The sequence below is a fragment of the Fundulus heteroclitus genome, chromosome 21 (genome assembly GCF_011125445.2).
Source record: "Fundulus heteroclitus isolate FHET01 chromosome 21, MU-UCD_Fhet_4.1, whole genome shotgun sequence".
NCBI classification, from domain to species: domain Eukaryota; kingdom Metazoa; phylum Chordata; class Actinopteri; order Cyprinodontiformes; family Fundulidae; genus Fundulus; species Fundulus heteroclitus.
The window spans coordinates 37,025,412-37,048,179 of NC_046381.1; the positions used below are offsets into that span (position 1 = coordinate 37,025,412).

Genomic DNA, 22,768 nt, shown 5'->3' on the forward strand with positions numbered 1-22,768 from the left:
AAAAAAAGTATAATACAGGGAGTTGTGACCCCGATGGGGAAGGTGAAACAATAGAACATGTTATATATAAGCATGAAAGAGGATTTAAGATAGAATTTGAAAAGATTAAAGAAAAACATAACATAAGGACATTACAAATTAGCTTATGGAGCAAACATATATAAATTAATATAAAAAGGAGTGACAGAATTTGATTTTATAGCATGTGTATATACATACACATTCTTGAGATACGAAACCATCAAGAACCACTCTAACGAGATGGTGGTAATAATGCACATGTCCAGTTTTTTGCCAACTCCCAAAAACCAGGGGATGAACAAGATGAGAGAATGGAGTTTGTAGGTAATATTAAGAATAAAAGGAGGATAGGGAGAAAATCAGGATTATAAATAAAACATACCACATACAAAACTAAAACAGAGAATATAATAGGTCAGGCATGCCCTGAGGCATGGACTGATTTTGTGCACCCCCAAACTGGATTTCAAGAAAGACTTTGTCCACCAGCACAGATGTCTGATGCAGATAGAAACTTTTTTATTTTTAATTAGGGCAAAACTATTTAGAGACAGGTTGAGGCCCTACAATTGGAAATGTTAGGTATAACACAAGTTATTCATCTTTTAATAATCACAGTTTTTCTCTTTATTTAATTTTCACTTTATAGAAAATAGGACCACATACTTTTGTGCATTACATTCTGTTTTGAATTCATTTATTAAATTTACCTGATTACAGCGAGTGTTTTGAAAAGAAATACTGACCCAAATCCTGTTCTTAAAGTGTGAGACCAAAAAGATTCCAGTTTATTTTTTTCAACCAAGCCTAAATCATTTGCAAAACTTTGTCCCCATCTTTTAATTAAGCAAATGAGCAAAACCTGCTTTTAGCTTTGGATCTACAGTGTTTTACGTGTGCCTTTCCTACAGAGAAATTGTTTTGTCTAATTAAAATAATCACATTTTGTAAAGTTTGAAGAAAATCGCACTATACTTTTGTTGGTAAATATTAATTTTTTTTTACATTTTATTATACATTTTTTGGCCCTCCAGTACTTTTGACTTGACAAAAGAACCGGAGGTACTTGTGCAGAAAAGTTTGGACACCCTGCACCAGGTGGAGGCCATAGTTACACAGTCATGTCCAGTAGGTGGCGGTACATGCCTCTAAAAGGTGTTTGCGATCCGCCAACAAGGAAAAGAATCAGTAGAATAATGATTGCCGCGCTTCTACAATTTAAAACAGTTGGTTCTACAGGACTGGATCAAAACTGGGAGTTTGAATTTCCCCGTTAAGGCATATATTCCCCAACCACTACCATGCTTCAAGAGTCAAAGATGAGGAAACATTGCTCTAGTTGTCATGTGTGGGTTTGAGGTTTGTGGACTGGAGTGCAGGCAAGAAGTTGGGAGTCACGTATTAAAGTAAGGAGGTGGGCAGGATGTGTTTATTAAATAATAAATCCAAGATTTACAGGCAAGCAGGCTAAAACAGGAACCAGGAACATGACGAGGAGACAAGAACTGTGGTAGATTAACAGAGAACCTGATAATGAGTGTGACTGAACTGGCAGATTAAATAGGGGAGGAGACAGAAGGAACAGGTAATGGGGTACCGCGCACGTGACGTCACCGTCTCAAGAGCAACGCCCCTTTTGCCGCTTAGGTAGGGCATACAGGAGAGAACGCACGGATAACCCAGCTATTACAAGCGCAACAGAAACAGCGATATGACTGACTTTACAGCCGTTAAACTTTCCCAAGACGATGTCCCAGGCACACGGATTACTGGCCGAACTGTCGAAGAACACACCAACCTTCAGCTCAAACGATGGCTTGAGGTTCGAGGGCTTAAAAAGACCGGAAAACTGGCCGAGTTGATGAACGGTAAGCTTTGTTTTTTTTTCCTGCGCGGCGATCATGGCAGCGTCGGCCGTTTTTTTTTTTGTTGTTGTTTGCAATCACCGTCCAGGAATGGGTATATGTTTAATGTTTGTCTTATTTGAAATGTTTTTGAGTAAGCCTGGTAGCAGGCTATCATGTTAGCGCCTGCTACCATGATAGCCTATATGCGATCATGGTAGCAGGCGCTACTTTATTAACATGTCGGCCACCAAAATACTCTTACCTTGACTTGATGTCGCTGGAATTGGGTCAGGATGTTCTTCGGTTGTGCCCTTTCCTCCGACAAAATGCTTGCTACATATGTACTTGAATTTGGTAACTTTTTCCGGGTTGAACTGTTGTGCAGGCCGACCGCCCCGGTGTACCAGCGCACACATTTCTCCTTGGCAGTCTTGAAGAAAACATCCTTCATATGCGGCCGATCAGCGTACCTCGAGTCGCTGTTGCACGTTCCATAGCAACAATGTTTAAAAACCATGGTCTTAGATTTTACCGAGTAAAACCTAGGCTAACGCACGTCTCTTTTACAGCAAAACAACGGCGGGTTTCCGGAGTTTGCCCCACTGCGTACCACGTGATGTGACGTCATCGTGACGTTGTGTTTCTAAAAATAGCTCGCGCGCGGTACCCCATTAACACAGGTGAGCAGAGTGACCCTAACTATAACAGAGAATGGTAGGTAGGAAATTAGGAATAAAACACAAATATGAACAGACTACTAACAATAAAAAACTGAACACTAACTAGTGACAGAAAGAAGAATCACCTAATAATAAAAGGTGGGAACCCAAACAGAGCCGCACGTTCCCCAGGAAGCTAAAAACAACCAAAGACCTGGGGATCCTGACGGCAGTATGTAAAGACAAACAAAGGTATCCCCGATGTTGTGGTGATCATACGTTCGCAGAACGTGAAGACAAAGTGCAGGAAAAATGCTGCAACTGTGCTGGATCAGACAAGAGCGATAAATGAATGTGAAGTCAATAAAAGGGCAGTAGTAATTCAACAAGTTAAAACAATCAATCAGGTTATTTATGCAGAGACAGTAAAAGGGTTAAAAAAATAATGAACGTTTGAGAACATTTGAGAGGAGACAGACAGAAGAAAATGATAGAGAACAATGATCAAACAGGTTTTGTTTATTGCTGATGTGCTCAGTTGCACTAATCAGGGTAATAAGACAGAGAAAATAAAAAAATAATTGTGAGAGGAACAGAGAAAATCTTGGGAATTAAAGATCTATCAAGGGAACATGCTACTGTAAAAACCTGAAGGAGATGGGAATTAAATTAAATTAAAATTTATTTATATAGTGCTAATTCATGAAACATGAACTGTCTATTGTATAAGGGCACACCTAACACATCTAAAATAATGCAGTTTCTGTAATTTTAGCTTATGATAGTGTTTTTTTGTCATCGTTTTGTGACCGACTAAATGTTCCTACTGGAAGAGAACATGTGTTAGTGTTTTGGATAATTATTTGATTTTGAAACATGTTTGCAGTGTTTTGTAAGACATGGTTTGTTGTGTTAGTGTATTATTGTGTTTTGAAAATTAGTTTTGGAGTTTAATTTACAATGTGTGAATTTTAACATGAAATTAACCGTTTCGCCAATTGTGTGTTTTAGGTGTGTTGGTGCGTTAAGAGCAGGGCTTTGAACCGATTTTTTTCCCCAATCGGAATTATAACGTTTCCTGTTATGAGTTCCACCAATAAATTGACGTTCCCGAACCGGTTAGAACAAAAAAATACTGTTCCCGGAACGGTTAATTTCGTTCCTTTCGTTTGACAAATATAGCTATTGATATTGTGTTTGGAATGAGCGTTTTACTTAACGATGGATCGTAATTTACCTCTTATTTAAAATGTGTAGCTCTAGTGGAGACACCGCTCTCTCTCCATTCAGTCAGCGAATGTGTGATGTGATGTCACACAGGAAGTGAACCTCAGCCGTCATGGTAACGTGCGCTAACCTGACTCCGCCAGCTGTATGTCGCTCCGCCTAGCTTCACTCACATTATCAAAAATCCTTGCATATGATTGGATAAGCCACTTGTCTGTCATCTTTATCGACGTGCTATTTCAACCACTCACACCGAAGCTAACCCGTGACGCTGTGAGAGTGACGCAGTATGTGTTTGCGGCTCTAGTGGCACGCGTTTTATTGACAGTGAGCTGACAGGAAGAGGGGGGAAGACAGGCGGCAAAGCGCCGCAGGTCGTAGTCGATCCCGGGCCGACCGCGTTGAGGACTAAAGGCCTCCTAATAAGTTAGTTTGCGCTAACCGCTAACCGACAGGATGCCCACTGCGGACGGGCCCCGGAAAACAAAACTTGCCAAATCCGGTCGGGCAAAGGACGAAAACATGGTTTCCACCAACAAAAGCCTTCAGAGGCGTTCTCTGATGTTCTTTTAATGAAACAATATTAGGTAGATTGGACAACATGGAAGAAATAGCAGCATCAATGTTAACGCTTGCTTCCTCGACGAGTCGCCATTGCTATCAAAACTAGGGTGACCAAACGTCCGTATTTCCCGGGACATGTCCGTATTTCACGTCCTGTCCCGGGCGTCCCGGGTTTTTTTTATAAAGTGAGGAAATGTCCTGTTTTTTCGATTACCTTCATTGGTCCCTGAGCCGCGTCAGTGTGGGCAGCCCTGTTATTAATCATAAGATAGAGTCCTCCCTCGCGCTAGTCGGCCGCGTTTGCCCCCCCCCCCCCCCCCCCCCCCCCGCTCAGCCGCGTTTGCCTTACAACACCCCCCCCCCCCCCCCCCGCTCCGAGGTGTCCTGGTTTTCCCAAATGAAAATATGGTCACCCTAATCAAAACAGTCTCACGTCACGGTCGCTTCTCCACTACGTCACATCTATGAAAATCCAGCCCTGCGTCCTGATTGGCCAGACCATAAAATTGGTTGGAGAAATCACTTTCTATGGGCGATGTCCCAGATGTATGTGAGTGGAGCTAGGCGGAGCGACATACAGCTGGCGGAGTCAGGTTAAACGTGCGCAGAAAAATAATTACTTTTTTTTTTTAGTTAATTAGGCAACGAAAACTTTGAGGAACGAAATAAAACCGGTATTAACCGGTTACCATTATTTTTAAATAAGTGTTCCAGTTCCAGAACATAAAAAATAATAACGTTCCCGGTTTTCGTTTTCGTTCCTTGAACCGGTTCAAAGCCCTGGTTAAGAGTTTAGGAAACCTGTTAAATGTATTGAAAACTCTGTCATAGCGATTTGAAAAAACTGTAATTTTGTTGAAAAAAAGTAGATCAAACTTGACAGAAAACTTCTCATTTAAAGTGGTATCTCTCTGGCTTTAAGAAACACTAAACAAAATATTGTGGTAACAGTCACTTTTTAGCTGAAGCAGAGGGAAAAAAATTATAGAATCACTCAATTCTGGGAAAATATTATGGAATCATGAAAAATGAAAGAAACAGAACGCTTCAACACACCAATAGTACATTGTTGCTCCTCCTCTGGCTTTTAGAACAGCTTGCAGTCTCTGAGGTGAGGACCTAATGAGTGACAAATGGTAGTCTTCATCAATCTGACTCCAACTTTCTCTCATTGCTGTTGCCAGACCAGCTTTATGGGTTGGAGACCTAGTCATGGATCAGTTTCAGGATTACCACCATGCCCAATGCAGATTTGTGATTCATCACTGAATATAACCTTCATCTAATCATCCACAATCACTTTTCTTTCGCCCTTTGTAACCTTTTCTTCTGTTTAGTTGTTAATGATGGTGTACATTTAGCTTCTCTGTATGTAAATCCTATTTCCTTTGGGCGGTTTCTAACAGTTCAGTCACAAACGGTGACTAAAGTTTCCTCCTATTTGTTCCTATTTGTTTTTTCTGTTTTCAAGACTTATTGTGTTAAGTTTTTTTGTCTTCTTGGTCTACCAGCATGCTTTCCTTTAACCTTTTTTTTCCTTTTACCCTCTCCTGTTGTTTGTACACAATAGTCAGCAACCAACGTCTTTTGTAACATTGGGTGATGATTTACCTTCTTTAAGAAGTTTCATAATCCTCTCCTGTGGTTCAGTTGACATCTCTAGTGTTGATGCCATAATTCATGTCAGTCCATTTGGTGCAACAGCTCTCCAAGGTGTGATCACTCCTTTTTATCAGCAGACTAATGAGCGGATCTAATCTGATGCTGGTGTTTACGGAGAGGAACATATCTAGAGTGATTCCATCATTTTTTCCTTCGCTTGAGCTGAAAAAGTGACGGTTACTGACCACCACATTGTTTTTTTTTTATCCCAATTTATTTTTGTGCTTCTTAATGCCAGAGAGTTTTAAAAGTATTCAGAATATAATATACATTTAATTTAATCATTCATGAGATTTGAGAATATGGCTGCTTGTCTCCACATTTGATCAACAATACTCAACCACCAAGAGAATGAATTTAAATGCGTTAGTCAAATACATGGATGGGAATTGCCATTAAATGGTTATGAAATGAGGGTGACAAATATTGAAGGTAAAAATGGAACTCAGAGCTGGAAAGAAGGCCCAATTTTTTAATCAATGACCTTAAAAGCAGCTTTTAAAGAGAAACTGGATTAGACTAAAATTGCAGCAAGCAGTTAAAAGCTTTTACAAAAATCAATAAATCTGAAGCATACAGTCTTGATCAGTGCATCTCTACCACCAACCACAATAAAATACAACTTTATCATCCAATGTGACGTCATAGTTTTAAGTTTGGTTTAAATCTATATAATGCATCAAGCATGTAAATGAAATAACGTGTTATATACTGTTTTAGAACATATTAAGGAGTTTTAAGATGAGAATAAGATGGAAATTAATATCTGAATAGAGATTAACGATTGTTTTCTATTACAATGATAAAACCATATTTATGTGAGACTTGTAGGAAAAAGAGCTTTTTAAGCTTCCTGTCATTAAACTGGGGAAAAAAACTACACAGATTCAAGAAATAACATCTCTGTGAATTTTTTTTTTAATGTTCTCATGTTTTCAAACAACAGTGACAGAAGTTATGTCTTCTTCACTCGTGCATAGAGATCCTCTGGACTGTCAGCAGACACTTTGACCTGAGCGTACACCGACTCCTGCTGTCCTCCATCCTGCACTGAGACGGAGGAAGCTTCAGGTCGCCTCTGGAGGAAAGTCATGTCCCCATAATGAAGTTCTTCCTCTGTTTCACTGGCTGCCATCTGAACAGCATCCTCCTCACATGTTTGACTCTGTGTGGAAATGAAATTGTTCCTGTTTAGCAAATGTCGTCACAACCTGCAGATGAAAACTTACTGCAGTGCTGAACACAGAAGATGGAAAATTCCTCACCTGGATCTGTTGTGGAGTTGAACGTCTGGACTTAAAGCACCTGGAAGAGATCAGAGATCTGTCAGAAAAAATTCAATGTTGGAGAGGAAATCACAAAGACTGACTGAGGGAATCAATAATGATCTGAAACAGACATGAGAGGGTCAGATGTACAAAAAAAAATGTAGGACTAAGGACTAGTTCAGATATTAATCTGAAGGTTTAAATGAAAGCTCAATTATTAAATTTAGGTTTATCATTGTAATTGTTGATACCTACCAGACAGAAAGAACCAGGGAGGTTAACAAAATGACTCCAATTACAATTGAGACCCAGTAGGGAAATCCTTTTGCAAAGTAGGAGAAAAAAAGTTTACCAATGACAAAAAAAAAAACTGTGGAAAACATGTGTCCATTAAAAATGTGATTGAATAGACTCTAGTTACCTCCACCAAGAAGGATCACTGATGATCTCTGATCACCCAGATCATTTGTAGCCTCACAGTAATACTCTCCTCCCTCAGTAGCATTGAAGCTGTAAACCTGCCCCACAGATACATTAATGGCTCCATGTTTGCTGTTCCTGAACCAGGTGAAGCTGGCAGGAGGCTTGGCTCTGCTGGAGCAGCTCAGCTCCACCCAGCTACCTGCTGACACCAAACCTGATGGACTGATGGATGCTGAGGTGTCTTTAGGAGCATCTGAGGAAAATGGGACACACATTAACTTTACTGATCAGAAACAGCTGAACCATGACGTGCTGACAGGATCACTTACATGAAACACTGAGAGTCACTTCTGTCTCTGCTGTCTTGCTTCCTCCATTCACAGGATATGTGGCAGAACAGCTGATGTTGTATCCATCATGTGTGTCTGACAGAACGATGGTCTCCTGGATTTTAGTTGTAAAGGTTCCCTCTCTGTTTTTCTCTGTTTGTCTGTGAGAGTCTTGTTGGAGATTCCAGGTGAGTTCAGGAGGTGAGTGTGGACAGGGAGTCAAAGCTGAGCAGCTGATAGTGACAGACTGATGCTCCTTCAGATCAGCAGGGATGTTAATGCTGGGACTCCAAGGAGAATCTGGGAGTTTAAATAAAACACAATTTAATAACAGAAATATTTTGTGCAGATTAATATATAAAGAATAGATTTCAGATAAAATTGAAGCTCTTTTACCTTTAACTGTTATGTGAAGAGGATCAGCACATGCTGTTGCTTTGTAGTTCCCGTTCTGAACTCTGAAGAAGTATCTGTCTGTAAAACTTGTGTTTAAATCAGGAAACAGAGTGGTGCAGTTTCTCTCTGTCAGGTTTCCAATATTCAGTGAAAAGGTGCTTACTGACCCACTGCTGTTGAAAATAACAACGTTTGGATTGGCAGAAAAATCCTTGTTTTTTTTCATCCAGATTCCATAGACAGTTGTGCTGCTGTTAAATGTTTTGTCCTCTGTATTAAACCTGCATGGGATTTGCAGACAAGATCCATTCAGAGCTTCAATCTTCTTTGGTGCAGTGATTCTGAGGCCTGGTTTTTTGCAATCAGCCAAAGCACCTGTTAAAACAAACAAATGATGAACATAATGTGGAGCAAATCTGCCTGCAGAGAAACTTCATGATCCACAAACTCCAGTTCAGCTGCAGCATGTTACACGTGGAGCCTTTAAACAATATCAGAAATTAATGTTTCAGACCAGAAATGATTTATGGGACGTCTCTAAATGAAAGGAAGTGAACAAACAGCTCACCTGGAAGAAAGAAGACACTCAGTAACATGTTGACTGCCAACACGCTCTCACACAGAGCTGCCATCAGATTCAGGCGGTCCTTCTTCATCTCAGACTGGAAACAAAACATTTAGGTGATTTATTAAAGTAGGTCTGAAATTAGAGGTTTAGCTCATAGCAAAGCAGCTTTAAATGTACTCTACACATTTCACCCATAAGCTTAACTCACAGAGCAAGAATTGATAAGTTTAACTCCAAGGTTTCTCTTTAAAAGTTTTCCCAGCACTCAAATCATGAGAAACTTCATAAACTCCTCATGAATATTTGTTAATAATAGAAAGCAAAAACGTACAAATTGTACAGATGAATAAGCATGCTGAGATATTTGGTTAATTGATTAACAATGTAAACTTACCAGGATTTCTGCAGCTGAAACTAAAACACTTTAGTCTTAAAACCAGTCGATGTGTTAAGATGAGTTGATCAGCAGCAGAATAAACAGCCACCTTCTCTGTGAACAGACATGTTCATTAGAGAAGTCTCCATCCTTCCTGCTCTGTGAAAGAGGAAGTCAGCTCTTTATCTTAATTTTAACACGTTATCATATGAGGTATGGTAACATATAGCTCAGAGCCATTTACTGAATATAATTATCACAGATTCTTTCTCATTTCTCAGTTAAATTTGGCTATGATAGTTACTGAGCTTCATCACAGAAGAGGAACATATCAAACAAAACATTGAAAATACACGCAGCTTTCATTTATCGTATGTGGTTGTGTTTTATTTTAAAAACTTGTCGCTGTGAGTTTAATGCAGAACTGATAAACCTGCTTCTTATTTTACTGCAACTTCTCAATTTTCCTTCAGCACTTTATTAAGCTATCAGTTCACAAAGACAGAATAACACATTGAAGGCACCCCTTGATGCACTTTGAGTCGGTGAACTCCCAAATGTGCTCACATCGGTTGGATTATTATTATTATAGCTATTCTACCCAACCGTGTTGTTTAACTGAATTATTCATGCAAGCTACCTTTCCACAGTTTTGGGTAGAACCATTTGGGCATCACCTGCAGTCATGGACGTAGATTGAGTAAAAATACTTTCTGTTCACAAAATCTTCCTGAAAGCCCCATTTGCATCAGAAAAACTGACTATTGCTGCAAAAGGACTTTAATGTTGGTCCGTTCAGCTACATAGTTTGATTAATATTGAACCTGGCTGACAGTACTCAGACCTTCTTAGCTGGTTACTGGTAGGCTTGGTTCAGGGTTGCTGACCTGGTCAGGATTTCTCTGTCAGCCCTCTCAGAAACGTCTCCGCTGTCAGGGACCCCAGTTTGGTCCAGTGTGGTCCAGTGTGGTCCAGCAGCAGCATGGATACGTGAAGCGACCGGTTCCTCATGGTGGCGCTCTCCAAGGCAGTTCTGGTAGGATTGTCCTTAGAGCAGCTGATGGGACTGACTTCATCTGAGTCAAGAAAGATACATCCACTATTCCTCGCTAATAACAATAATAATAATAATAATAATAGTATTATTATCAATATTATTGCTGTTCTTAATAACTGTTAGAGGTACATTTTACAGACAGAGCTGCCATTAGATTCAGGTGGTCCTTCTTCATCCCAGCAAAGCAGCTTTAAATGCACTCTACACATTTCACCCTTAAGCTTAACTCACAGAGCAAGAATTCATAAATTTAACTCCAAGGTTTCTCTTAAAAAGTTTTCCCAGCACTCAAATCAGGACAGACTTAAAAATGTCTTTATGAATATTTGTTGATAACAGAAAGCCAAAACACTTGAGTATATAATGTATCTTTTTGACAAAATGTATACATGAATAAACATGCTGAGATATTTGGTTAATTGATCAACAATGTAAACTTCCCAGGATTTCTGCAGCTGAAACTAAAACACTTTAGTCTTAAAACCAGTTGATGTGTTAAGATGAGTTGATCAGCAGCAGAATAAACAGCCACCTTCTCTGTGAACAGACGTGTTCATTAAAGAAGTCTCCATCCTTCCTGATCTGTGAAAGAGGAAGTCAGCTTTTTCTCTTAATTTTAACATCATGTTGTCATCATATGAGGTATGGTTTAACACACAGCTCAGAGCCATTTACTGAACATAATTACCACAGATTCTTTCTAATTTCTCTGTTAAATTTAGCTATGATAGTTGTTCAGCTTCATCACAGAAGAGGAACATACCAAACAAAATATTGAAAATACACAAAGCTGTCATTTATCGTATCTGGTCGTGATTTATTTTAAAAACTTGTCATTGTGAGTTTAATGCAGAACTGATAAACCCACTTTTGATTTTACTACAACTTCTCAATTAAGAGAAAGTCAGCTCTTTCTCTTAATTTTAACATCATGTTGTCATCATATGAGTTAGGGTTTAACACACAGCCTAATATAAATATAACTAGTTATTTTTCATTTCACAGTTATATTTATCTATAATAGTTACAGTTTTTATTGATTGCTTTGACGCAGCAGTCAACTCAAAACCCACATTTTTCAAAACAGTTAACGCAGAGGTCTAAACAGTGGCACCAATGGTCAAAATTACACATTTTGTTTGCAAAAGGCTCCAACTCTGCCAAAACATTTAACATATGATCCAAAAGCACATTTTGCCCTCAAACAACACAACCTGCACACAAATGTTTGAGCCCTTCCAATCATTCGTTACACAAGGGGCAACACAATACAAAACACCACACTCAATATGAATCAGTGCAGCATTGCTGGTTCATTGTAGCCAATGACTGTACGCAGCTAACATGTCAGTGCCATTTGTAATCAAATTTGCCTTTTTGCAAAAAATGGATCCAGAAGCAGGTATGCTGTGATCCAAATTTTTTTGATTATTCATTATTTTTTTCCAGATAAACAAATGAAATATTCCAAAAAATTAAAGATTCCAACAGAAGATACTAGGGCTGTTTGTTCCTTCTAGTCCATTCTCTCTTGACGAATAGGCCACATGGCCTCATCTTCATCACACTCAATATTTTCACTTGCGATGCACCTAGGGAAAAATCTTCTTGCATGCCTGATCCATCCTTGACAAGCCTCTGCATCTATATCTTGTCATTGCATTGAGCAAGGGCATCTGCTCATGGGGCGGTGATCATATACCTTCCATCTCCATGCACTGAAGAATTCCTCTATAGGAATAGATAGAGATGTATATACTGTAGAGCAGCAATACCTGCTCTCCTGTTGAAAAACTCTTACAATGGATGCAACCGTGTTTCTATTGAGAAAAGGTTGGACTCTTTGTCCCGCCCCTCTAAGTGAAAGGCCATGATTTACCACATGATCAATCATAGTTGCCCAAATTTCATCTGTAACTTCAGCCCTTCCAGCTACACTGCCACCTCGCACATGGACTCCTCTTCCTCATAATCTTCTTCCCCTGACCCATCTACCTCTTACTCTGACTCTCATCTGCCTTAGACCATCCATGCTTGCAAAGAACAACACTCAACATGGCCCCTTTTACGTAAAGCCTGAAAACTGACAGCAAATTGAAAAATTGTGTAAAGAAGTGTCAATCAGGTGCTTCAGTGATTTCATTCTGATCAAGAAGTTTCTAAGAGCTTGGAACATATGGTTTCTGTTTTGCTACCACAGCTAAAGCAATGGAGTTTGGACTGCTTGAATGATATCTGCGTTAACTGTTTTGCAAAAGGGTGGGGAAAAAGTGTCAAACCAATGAGAATGGGTTAACTCATTTGCAAGAGGTGTCTTTTGCTCTGCAGAGATGGTGATGATGAAAACTTAGAGGTTGCCAGCTTCTTCAAACAGGTCAAAGCAATCAACAAAAACTGTAAATTTCCCTGCCGCTGCTAAAAATACTTGATAAAATGTAGTCAGTGAAGTAATCACACATTACTGGTCAATAATTGTGAGGAGAAAAGAGAAAGTTGTTTTTTGCCGTCTGCCTCATCAGCAGCCGCTAAAACTGACTGACGGTGCTGAGATGTTTGCTGAGGGCTCCATGAACCACATGACCCGGGGTCACATGGGGGGTGGGTCTCCAGAGAAGTCTTTTCCCATCAGATAATGATTTCTTGAAAAACCATAGCTGTTTTTACATAATTGAGACGTTGTGGCATGACATGGTCAGCCGTCAACAGTAAGTACCACGGCGTGCTACACACAATGGAAGAAGAGCAACTGATTGATCTGTCAATCGAGATGCAACTCTTCTGTGTCCATTAAGTTTTTCTTCCATGACTGAAGTTGAACTTGCAGTGCTTCCTGCGCAGCTGGAACGTCCACCACATCAGATCTGAAGGAAACCTTTCTCCAGCAAAGCAGTGACACATTGGGGTGTTCCAAACACCTGTTGAATAGCCACGTGTAAGAATAAGGATAAGAATGTCTTTATTGTCCCGCAATGGGGAAATTCGGGTGTGACAGTGTGTTACGGCCCCTGGCCTCTTGAGACTATCCAGGCTTGTGTTAGTTATGCAGGTCCAGCTGTGACAGAACACCTTCCTGATTGGCTGAATGAAGGCTGCAGAGGAGCAGCGACCTCATTGGACCAGCAGAGGATTGTCAAGCCAATCAGATGTTGATGAGGCCCACCTGCATTACATGAAAGACTCCTGAACTCATTCCTTCAGTGGGGCAGCTAGTAGAAAGTCGTTTTGTTAAGCTGTTCACCCACCTTTGGTGCTTACAACTGCTTTGGGCAATTTGAACCAGTTGTGTTAGCTTGTTTTGTTAAGCAGCTTATATCTGCTTTTTAGATTGACTTTGTACAAGCTAGAAGCTCGTGTTTGGGAAGCTTGGTGCTCCCTTTGCATGTGTGTTTTTTTCCCCCTTTTCCCTTTTGGGCTGTTTTGGGTTTACCTTAGACTGACATTTTGTCATTTAATTTGCACGTCACATTCTTGAGATTATTAGCCCTTTTCTTTGTTGTATTAATTGGGTTAAAGAGTATTATGTTTTGGGTTTGTAAAACCATTTTTTATGTAATAAATCATCTTACATTCCACTTATTTTCTCTGTACACATTTTGTTACCGCTCCTGAACCCCGTTCCTGAACCGCTAGACCTTGGGGGCGTAACACAGTGGCAAACATCTGGGATGCAGCAATCTGTCCCTGAAAGAGCTCTGCAACAACTCCGTGCATGGGAGTTGTTGCAGACATTGTCCATCAGTGATGTGATTTTCCTTACAGTTCTTCTGTCTCCCACAACCTTAGGACAGCGCTGGCCCTCCTAATGAGTTTATCCAGTCGCTTCCCCCCCCTGCACTTCAAAAGACCTCAGCCTCCTCAGCAGGTAGAGTCTGCTCTGACCCTTCCTGTGAAGAGCATCAGTATTATGACTCCAGTCCAGTTTATGGCTCAGGTGAACACCCAGGTGCTTCTAAGAGTCCACTATCTTCATATCAGTTCCCTGGATGTTCACTTGTGTCAGTGAGGTGGGTCTTTTTCTGTGGAAGTCCTCCAGCAGCTCATTTGTTTTCACTGCATTTGCCCTGAGATGGTTCTGCTGGCACCCACTCTACAAAGCTCTGGATCCACTATCAGTACATGGACTCATCCTCTTCTCTGATGAGGCTGCCACCTTCAGAAGTTCTGCAGGTGGCAGCCTGGTGAGCTGATGGAGAAGTCTGTGGTGTATAAGGTGAACAAAGACGGTGCTAGTACAGTTCCCTGCGGTGCTCCTGTACTGCAGGTCAACTTGTCAGAGACGCAGCCCCTTGTTGTCACATGCTAAGGTCGACCAGTGAGGTGATCCAGTATCCACTGGGAAAGTTGGATCTTTCCCAGTGGATACTGGCTACAAATCATATTTGATAAAAATATATGTGTTTATGCAATACACAAATCAATATAAAATGTCTACAAAGGTTTATAATAAGTTTAGCACATAAAGCAAACCAAATGAAATATGTGTTAAACCATACTTCATAAGATTACGTCATGATGCTTAAATTAAGAGAAAGAGCTGACTTCCTCTTTCACAGAACAGATCGGATGAACACTTCTTTAATGAACACGTCTGTTCACAGAGAAGGTGGCTGTTTATTCTGCTGCTGATCAACTCATCTTAACACATCAACTGGTTTTAAGACTAAAGTGTTTTGGTTTCAGCTGCAGAAATCCTGGTAAGTTTACATTAATGATCAATTAAGGGTTAGGGTTTATTCATTTATACATTTTGTCAAAAAGATACAGTATATATTCAAGTGTTTTGGCTTTCCGTTATCAACAAATGTTGGTAACATAAATACATTTTTAAGTCTGTCCTGATCTGAGTGCTGGGAAAACGTTTAAAGAGCAACCTTGGGGTTAAACTTATCAATTCTTGCTCTGTGAGTTAAGCTTATGGGTGAAATGTGTAGAGTGCATTTAAAGCTGCTTTGCTATGAGCTAAACCTCTAATTTCAGATCTACTTTAATAAATCGCCCAAATGTTTGGTTTCCAGTCTGAGATGAAGAAGGACCGCCTGAATCTGATGGCAGCTCTGTCTGAGAGCGTGTTGGTAGTCAACATGTTACTGAGTGTCTTCTTTCTTCCAGGTGAGCTGTTTGTTCACTTCCTTTCATTCAGAGACGTCCCATGAATCATTTCTAGTCTGAAACATTAGATCCTGATATTGTTCAAAGGCTCCATGTGTAACATGCTGCAGCTGAACTGGAGTTTGTGGATCATGAAGTTTCTCTGCAGGCCGATTTTGCTCCACATTATGTTCATCATTTGTTTGTTTTTATAGGTGCTTTGGCTTATTGTGGTGGTAAAAAACCAGGCCTCAGAATCACTGCACCAAAGAAGATTGAAGCTCTGAGTGGATCTTGTCTGCAAATCCCATGTAGCTTTAATACAGAGGACAAAACATTTGACAGCAGCAGAACTATCTATGGAATCTGGATGAAAAATAGCCTGAATTTTGGCCACAGTCCAAACGTTATTTTCCACAGCAGTGGGTCAGTTAACACCTTTTCACTGAATATTGGAAACCTGAGAGAGAAAAACTGCACCACTCTGTTTCCTGATTTAAAGACAAGTTTTACAGACAGATACTTCTTTAGAGTTGAGAACGGGAACTACAGATCAACAGCATGTGCTGATCCTCTTCACATAACAGTTAAAGGTAAAAGAGCTCCATTTTTATCTGAAATCTATTCTTTATATATTAATCTGCACAAAATATTTATGTTAGTAAATTGTGTCTTATGTGAACTCCCAGATTCTCCTTGGAGTCCCAGCATTAACATCCCTGCTGATCTGAAGGAGCATCAGTCTGTCACTATCAGCTGCTCAGCTTTGACTCCCTGTCCACACTCACCTCCTGAACTCACCTGGAGTCTCCAACAAGACTCTCACAGACAAACAGAGAAAAACACAGAGGGAACCTTTACAACTAAAATCCAGGAGACCATCACTCTGTCAGACACACATGATGGATACAACATCAGCTGTTCTGCCACATATCCTGTGAATGGAGGAAACAAGACAGCAGAGACAGAAGTGACTCTCAGTGTTTCATGTAAGTGATCCTGTCAGCACGTCATGGTTCAGCTGTTTCTGATCAGTAAAGTTAATGTGTGTCCCATTTTCCTCAGATGCTCCTAAAGACACCTCAGCATCCACCAGTCCATCAGGTTTGGTGTCAGCAGGTAGCTGGGTGGAGCTGAGCTGCTCCAGCAGAGCCAAGCCTCCTGCCAGCTTCACCTGGTTCAGGAACAGCAAACATGGAGCCATTAATGTATCTGTGGGGCAGGTTTACAGCTTCAATGCTACTGAGGGAGGAGAGTATTACTGTGTGGCTACAAATGATCTGGGTCATCACAGATCATCAGTGATCCTTCTTAGTGGTGGAGGTAATTTTATACACTTGTTTAAATTTCTATATCTGAAATATTGATTGTTGTGATTTAAGGTGTTCTTTTGTTAACAAGCTATGAAAATGTTTTAAATATTGAACAAACAGTTAGTCCTTATTCAATGGTGCTGTAAGATCATTGCAGTTTTGACCCAAATTTAGTCTAAATTGGACTCTAAATATTTCATTGTTTTATTGAAATGTCAAACATTTATTTTCATCCTTCAGCAGGACTCAGTGTCTATGTTACTCTGAAGATCCTGGGAATAATAATGCTCTGCAGTGCATTCTGCCTCTTTGAGTGGTGAGATGAGCTTTTCTATGAGTTTCAGATGTAAACCTGCTGCTCTGTTGTTACATGTTGGGGTTTGTTAATATTCTGTTTCTTTTTCTTTTAGCTGGTTTAGGTTCTCCAACATACAGGGGAAGGTAAGAAAAATAATTATGAATTTAGATAACAGAAATTATAGACACTTCGGAAACAATTTGTTTTACTTAGTTTAGTTTTGTTTGCATTTAAAGATACAGTGATGGTAAAAAATAGTTTTCTATCATTAGAATAGAAATATCTTTATTGTCCCACAGCAGGGACATTTGGGTTTGACAGTGGCAAAAACAAAGACAAAAATCATCTGACTTCTATAAATATCTATGAAAGGTAAAGTTGTCGATTTTCATAAAAATGTAGGTAAGAAACGCCCAAGTCCCTTTTTGAATAACTCCGCATGCACAAGACCGTCTTACCTGCTCTTCTGCTCATCGGGGATCAAGTGAAGAAGAGAAAATCCCAAATCCACTCTGGTCTTTTTCTTTTTACTGAGGCCTTCCTCTTCTTCTCATAAACATGAACACGGTTTGCTTCTTGTGACTCTCAGCCATTTTCAAAGTATATGGTGAGAACAGTGGAGTTCTCACCATATACTTTTTGTCTCCTTTTCACAGGACGCAGAAGGAGCAGATGATGGCAACAAAGTGTTGGAGCTTCAGGAATCATGATCGTGACCTTGTCAGAGGATTTCTTCTTTCCATCCATCCAACCATTGCAAGTTCAAGGTCACAGCAGGAACTGGTGTCTGTCTCCAGGCCAGAAGAGGAGTCCAGCCTGGACAGCTCACCGGTCCATCACAGGCCCAACCATCGTGTCATGGAAGGGATTTCTGATGTCTTTACTGTCACCTTTGACTGTACATGTGTTATAAAGTGAAACACAATACTTTGGTGGATCATACAAAGGAGGATTCCTCTAAGTAAGACAAAGGAAATCTTTAGTACAACTAGAATGTTTTTTTTCAGTGTTACTTTTAATTTATGGTCATCTTACCTGAAGTTTAATATTCAAGACAAGATTTTAAAGGATTTTGTTGACCTGTATAAAAATTAAATTAGATATAAAACATTCCCCTAAAACATTGGATTAAACTGGAAGAACTTGGAGTCATGAAATTAAAATACTTTATATGTAGAAAAGGGCAACATCATTTATATATTTATTGCTACATGAAACCAAATTTAACACCAGCTCCAAGTTTCTCCAGCTGTGGTCCGTGTTCCTCTGGTGTTCCTCAGGGTAAAGCTCCTGAATGTTCAGAGCTCCAGTCTTCATCAGGTCAACATGATGCCTTAAATCACGTTTTTCACATTTTAAACAATGTTTACTGAAACAAAGCTTACAGAGAGTCACTTTTCCTGTTTATCAGCCTTGGCCTATTTTAAAGTTTCCTTTGCTTTAGTTGTCACATCGTGACTCTGTCCTGTCAGGTATTGCTCCTGTTTATGAAACTCGTTTTCTTTTCTCATGTCTCTCTCCTTTAGTTGCCTGAAATGTTTCAGTCTCTGCCTGCAAACGCTGCATTCAGACTCTAGAGGTCCTGCCATGTCTGCTTACGGTCTGATTAAAAGCTTTGAAATAAATGGAGTAAGTTGGTTTGTTGTGTCATTCAGGTTTATCATAGAGACTGAAACCAGCCTGTTTACTGGATGTGAAGTTTCTTAGTTATGCAGACTAGAAACATGTTTATTGCTCATGCTTTTCTGTTTCTATGTTTATTTCAAAGACTTCTGTTTATTTGTCAAAGGTAACTAAGAAAAGAGAAATTATCACTGAGGTGCAAAAAGTAATTTTCTTTTCCCAATAAAATCCATCAGAAATATCACATAGAGTTAACTAATATTGTTTGTAAAACCATTTCTACACAAAGAGAAGTCTATAGTTTAGGTGCAAATTTTCCTTCTGCTCTTTATAGTTGGTAGTTGCTGATCCTGGAACAATGTTTTTATTTGGATGTTTGATAAAACTTTTTAAATTATTAATATGTTAGGAATTTAAATATATTCTTAAATAAACAAATTTTTAAAACAAGAAACCTACCTTGTTTACTCTGATCTAAATTCACCAATGAATGAAAATGTTATTAAATGATTGCAGAAGTTCACCTGTAGAAATAATGGACTGACAGCCCCGAGGAATCTCTAATACTGGCAGATGAACGTTTCACATTTCACACATAGGCTTAACACACAGAGCAAGAATTAATAAGTTTAAGAAGGAAAATTAGGAATAACTCCAAAGTTGCTCTTCAAAAGTATATTTGTTAACAGAAAGCTCAAACACTTGAATATATAATGGATCTTTTTTTTTGTGTGTTGTGATTCCTGTGGGGCGTGTTTCAAATTATGTGGACACTACAATGGGAAAGTCGGAGAGTAAAGGAAGAACAAGAAGAGAAACAAAGAAGGAGAAGAGGTAAAAGAAAAAAGAAATAAAAGTTAAAGAATTATAAAACGTCCTCCGTCTGCTTCATCACCTTGTAAGAGAGATGTAAAAAGAACAGTGCAACCAACGGACATAGTGTAACAGATACAATAAAGTAACTGTTACAGGTCCCAAATATGGGACTGTAATAACAAATTTAAATATCCTGAAAGACAGGTGAAATAAAAGGAAATTTAGACACAGCAGCTTTCCATGTTTTCTCCCAAATTGGATCTGAGTTATTTATTCAGAATAAACCACAAAACACCTGTGCATCAACTGTCTCGCTCAAGCTCCAGTGTGGTGCACAACACACAAAGCACACAATACACAAATATACAATAGTAGATAGCAATGCATACATAACAATTCATACAAAACATTGCCATATTGTAATCTCCCAATATAACAGAATATCACATATACTATGCTCTATATTCATCTTCCAACATATCAGTTATCCAAGGCCACTGTGGCTTCATAGAGTGCTTTAACATGGCTACATTATGATTAAAGTTGTAGCTGCATATAGCTGCCTAGCGAATACTGGGCTAAAACATTCAAACTGCATTTGATTACTGACAAAGGCTACAAGATATAAGAATCACTTTAAATCACTTAAACTAAATAGCAATGACCATTTACAAAACCCTTTGTAAACCCTGTTTGTGCGGACTAATTTCTACTTGTTCAAGTTGGAAAAATAACCGTTTCTAAAAACAGTGTGTACTTATTCATCTTCACCCGTGTGTATTTGCTAAATCATAGTCATTAAACTTGTCAACATAACCGCTTCTAACAAGCAGCGTGTCGGAGCTCAACATGCTATGTTACCTGAAAATGAACCAAGAGACGGCAGCTAACCGTTTGCAGTACCGTTATTCCAGTTAAACTGTTATTCTACTGGCTAACGGTTTACAGTAGCCTACCTCAGCAAGCTGCCTTGATCAAGGGCAAACTTTCTATTTATACTTTTATTGTTAGATTATAAACAACACTACAATCGGTTATCAAACAGACATGTAAAGATGGACAGTTTACCCATTACTGACCTGAAAGACAGGTGAAATAAAAGGAGATTTAGACACAGCAGCTTTCCATGTTTTCTCCCAAATTGGATCTGAGAGCGAGCGAGCGGAGGTCCGTTCCCATAGCAACCGGAACGCAACTGCTTGTGCCATTCCTTAAAGCGACAGTGTAAATATATATATATGTACATAGAGATCATATTAATTTACTAATAAACATATGACCAATGTGGTCACCTGTTTTGGGTGCGCCACATAACACCTTGATACCATTGCTAAATCATATGTATTATTATTTAAACTGACATGTATAATGTGACACCTGAGAAAAGAAAGTAAAAAAAAAAAAATTACGGGCTTTCTGTATAGACGTGAACACTTACTGTAGTACCTGGAACCCAGCACCTGTGGGTGTTTGTGAGACTGCACTTGTGTATGTGAAATTTATCCAGAAGAATAATGCTCAATAGTGGTTGTGAAGAACCAAAGGCCCTCCTTCCCCGAGTACTGAGGCAGGCGCCAGGGGACCAATAACCCCGGACCCCCAAAGTTAAAGCAGGGTGCCCAAGAGGTGCCCAAGAGGGGCCAACACAGGAAATCTGCCCCCCCTCCAAGGGAAGAGGAGAGACGACCCCGAGGAAATCCCCCAGCCACCACAATGCCGAAACTCTCAGGAGCCGCGGGGGCGAGCCTGTCCCCCAGCGGGAGCCCCAGCCAGGCCCTGCAAAGCAGCCACCAGGAATGGGCCGGCACCCACGGAATCCGCCCCGAACCCGAGGGCCACCAATGCACCAGCGGGCCAAGGCGCCAGCCAGCGGAGGGGGGCAGGACAGGGGGGATGGGCTCCGCACCTAGCGGAGACTTGAGATGTTCTTGGGAGAGGGAGCGATTCGGACCCGAATCTGGAAAAAAATAAAATAAAAATCTCATTCACACCTTCCCACCCTAGTGCCCCACTCACCACACACAGGCTTTCAAAAAAAACCAAAACGGGACATACACACATTTCCACATAACACTCACATCCAACAATCCCAAGTGGGGGGGTCCACCACAATCCGACTATCCAATTGCCAGTTTCTGACCCCCGATCCTGCACCCATACCAGACGCCCCCCGGCCCAGGCCCCCAAGGAGTGGGCCAACATGACCCGTACGGGCCACCCAACCAAAACCCCCCTCTCCCCCTAAATATCTAATAAACTAACTCCCTCCCCCACCTAACCCTAGCCACCCCTCCCCCCACCCCTTTTTGGAGAGAGCAGTGGCGTCAGCCCGAGTCCCGCTCCTCCTTCAGGCCCCAGACTCCGTGCCACAATCGGAGATCTGGGGTGTGGGAAAGACCCCGATCCTCCCTGCATGTTGTTCTCCAGTGTGTTTAAAACTGGGAGCACCGAAAGGGGTACCCGGCACCATCCCCCCCCTCCGAAAGGTAGCTGGTGCCGGCGCACCCCCTCCAAGCAACTGCCCAGAACCCTCAATGTCTAAATGCGAGAGGGGGTGAAGGGAGCCATCCGAGGCGAGGCTCACACAATATAAGCCCCCCCCCCCATACAATGGCCTACGTGAATGTGCGTTATGAAAATGTTTTGAGTGAAAGTGTCTAAAATGCACAATAAAATTGGGGTGTGGGACATCATCAGAAAGTGGCAACCTCCAGTAATGCCCCCCTCCCCAAGGTCCTACATGTGTGGCAGCGTGATGGAGCAGGCAGGGGGAGGAGTTCAGGGATAGGGAGAAAAGGACTGGGGTGCCTACTTAAGTTCCAGGGAGCCAGCTCCCCTACTGACTCCAATAGGCACCCCCGCTCCCCGAAAGCCCACCGGTGAAGGGGGCCCCACCAGCGGCACCACCATAGCCCGGGGGCCAGGGATAGGCGGTAGGGCCTGTGAGCCAACCACTCACCAGGACCAACACCTTCACCCCCTCAGCCCACCCACCACGCCTCCTGGCTTTCCCAAATAAATAAATAAATGAATAAATTAAAAAAAAAAATAAAAAAAATAATGGATCTTTTTGACAAAATGTATAAATGAATAAGCATGCTGAGATATTTGGTTAATTGATCAACAATGTAAACTTACCAGGATTTCTGCAGCTGAAACTAAAACACTTTAGTCTTAAAACCAGTTGATGTGTTAAGATGAGTTGATCAGCAGCAGAATAAACAGCCACCTTC

General features: G+C 40.6%; 2 protein-coding genes across 2 annotated transcripts; one reads left to right on the forward strand and one right to left on the reverse strand.

Moving 5' to 3' along the window:
- Positions 1-6,912: 6,912 nt before the first annotated feature.
- Positions 6,913-22,768, reverse strand: LOC118556836 (sialic acid-binding Ig-like lectin 14). The gene is made up of 8 exons (XM_036125255.1): positions 22,674-22,768; positions 8,965-9,065; positions 8,397-8,771; positions 8,001-8,300; positions 7,670-7,924; positions 7,504-7,570; positions 7,246-7,285; positions 6,913-7,145 (listed from the first exon to the last, which is right to left on the reverse strand). Exons 2-8 carry the CDS (start codon positions 9,050-9,052, stop codon positions 6,936-6,938), a joined length of 1,335 nt encoding a protein of 444 aa, XP_035981148.1. The 5' UTR covers positions 9,053-9,065; positions 22,674-22,768; the 3' UTR covers positions 6,913-6,935.
- On the forward strand, positions 15,016-16,852 carry LOC105920203 (myelin-associated glycoprotein). The gene is made up of 5 exons (XM_036125127.1): positions 15,016-15,091; positions 15,413-15,506; positions 15,701-16,078; positions 16,175-16,474; positions 16,551-16,852. Exons 2-5 carry the CDS (start codon positions 15,419-15,421, stop codon positions 16,850-16,852), a joined length of 1,068 nt encoding a protein of 355 aa, XP_035981020.1. The 5' UTR covers positions 15,016-15,091; positions 15,413-15,418.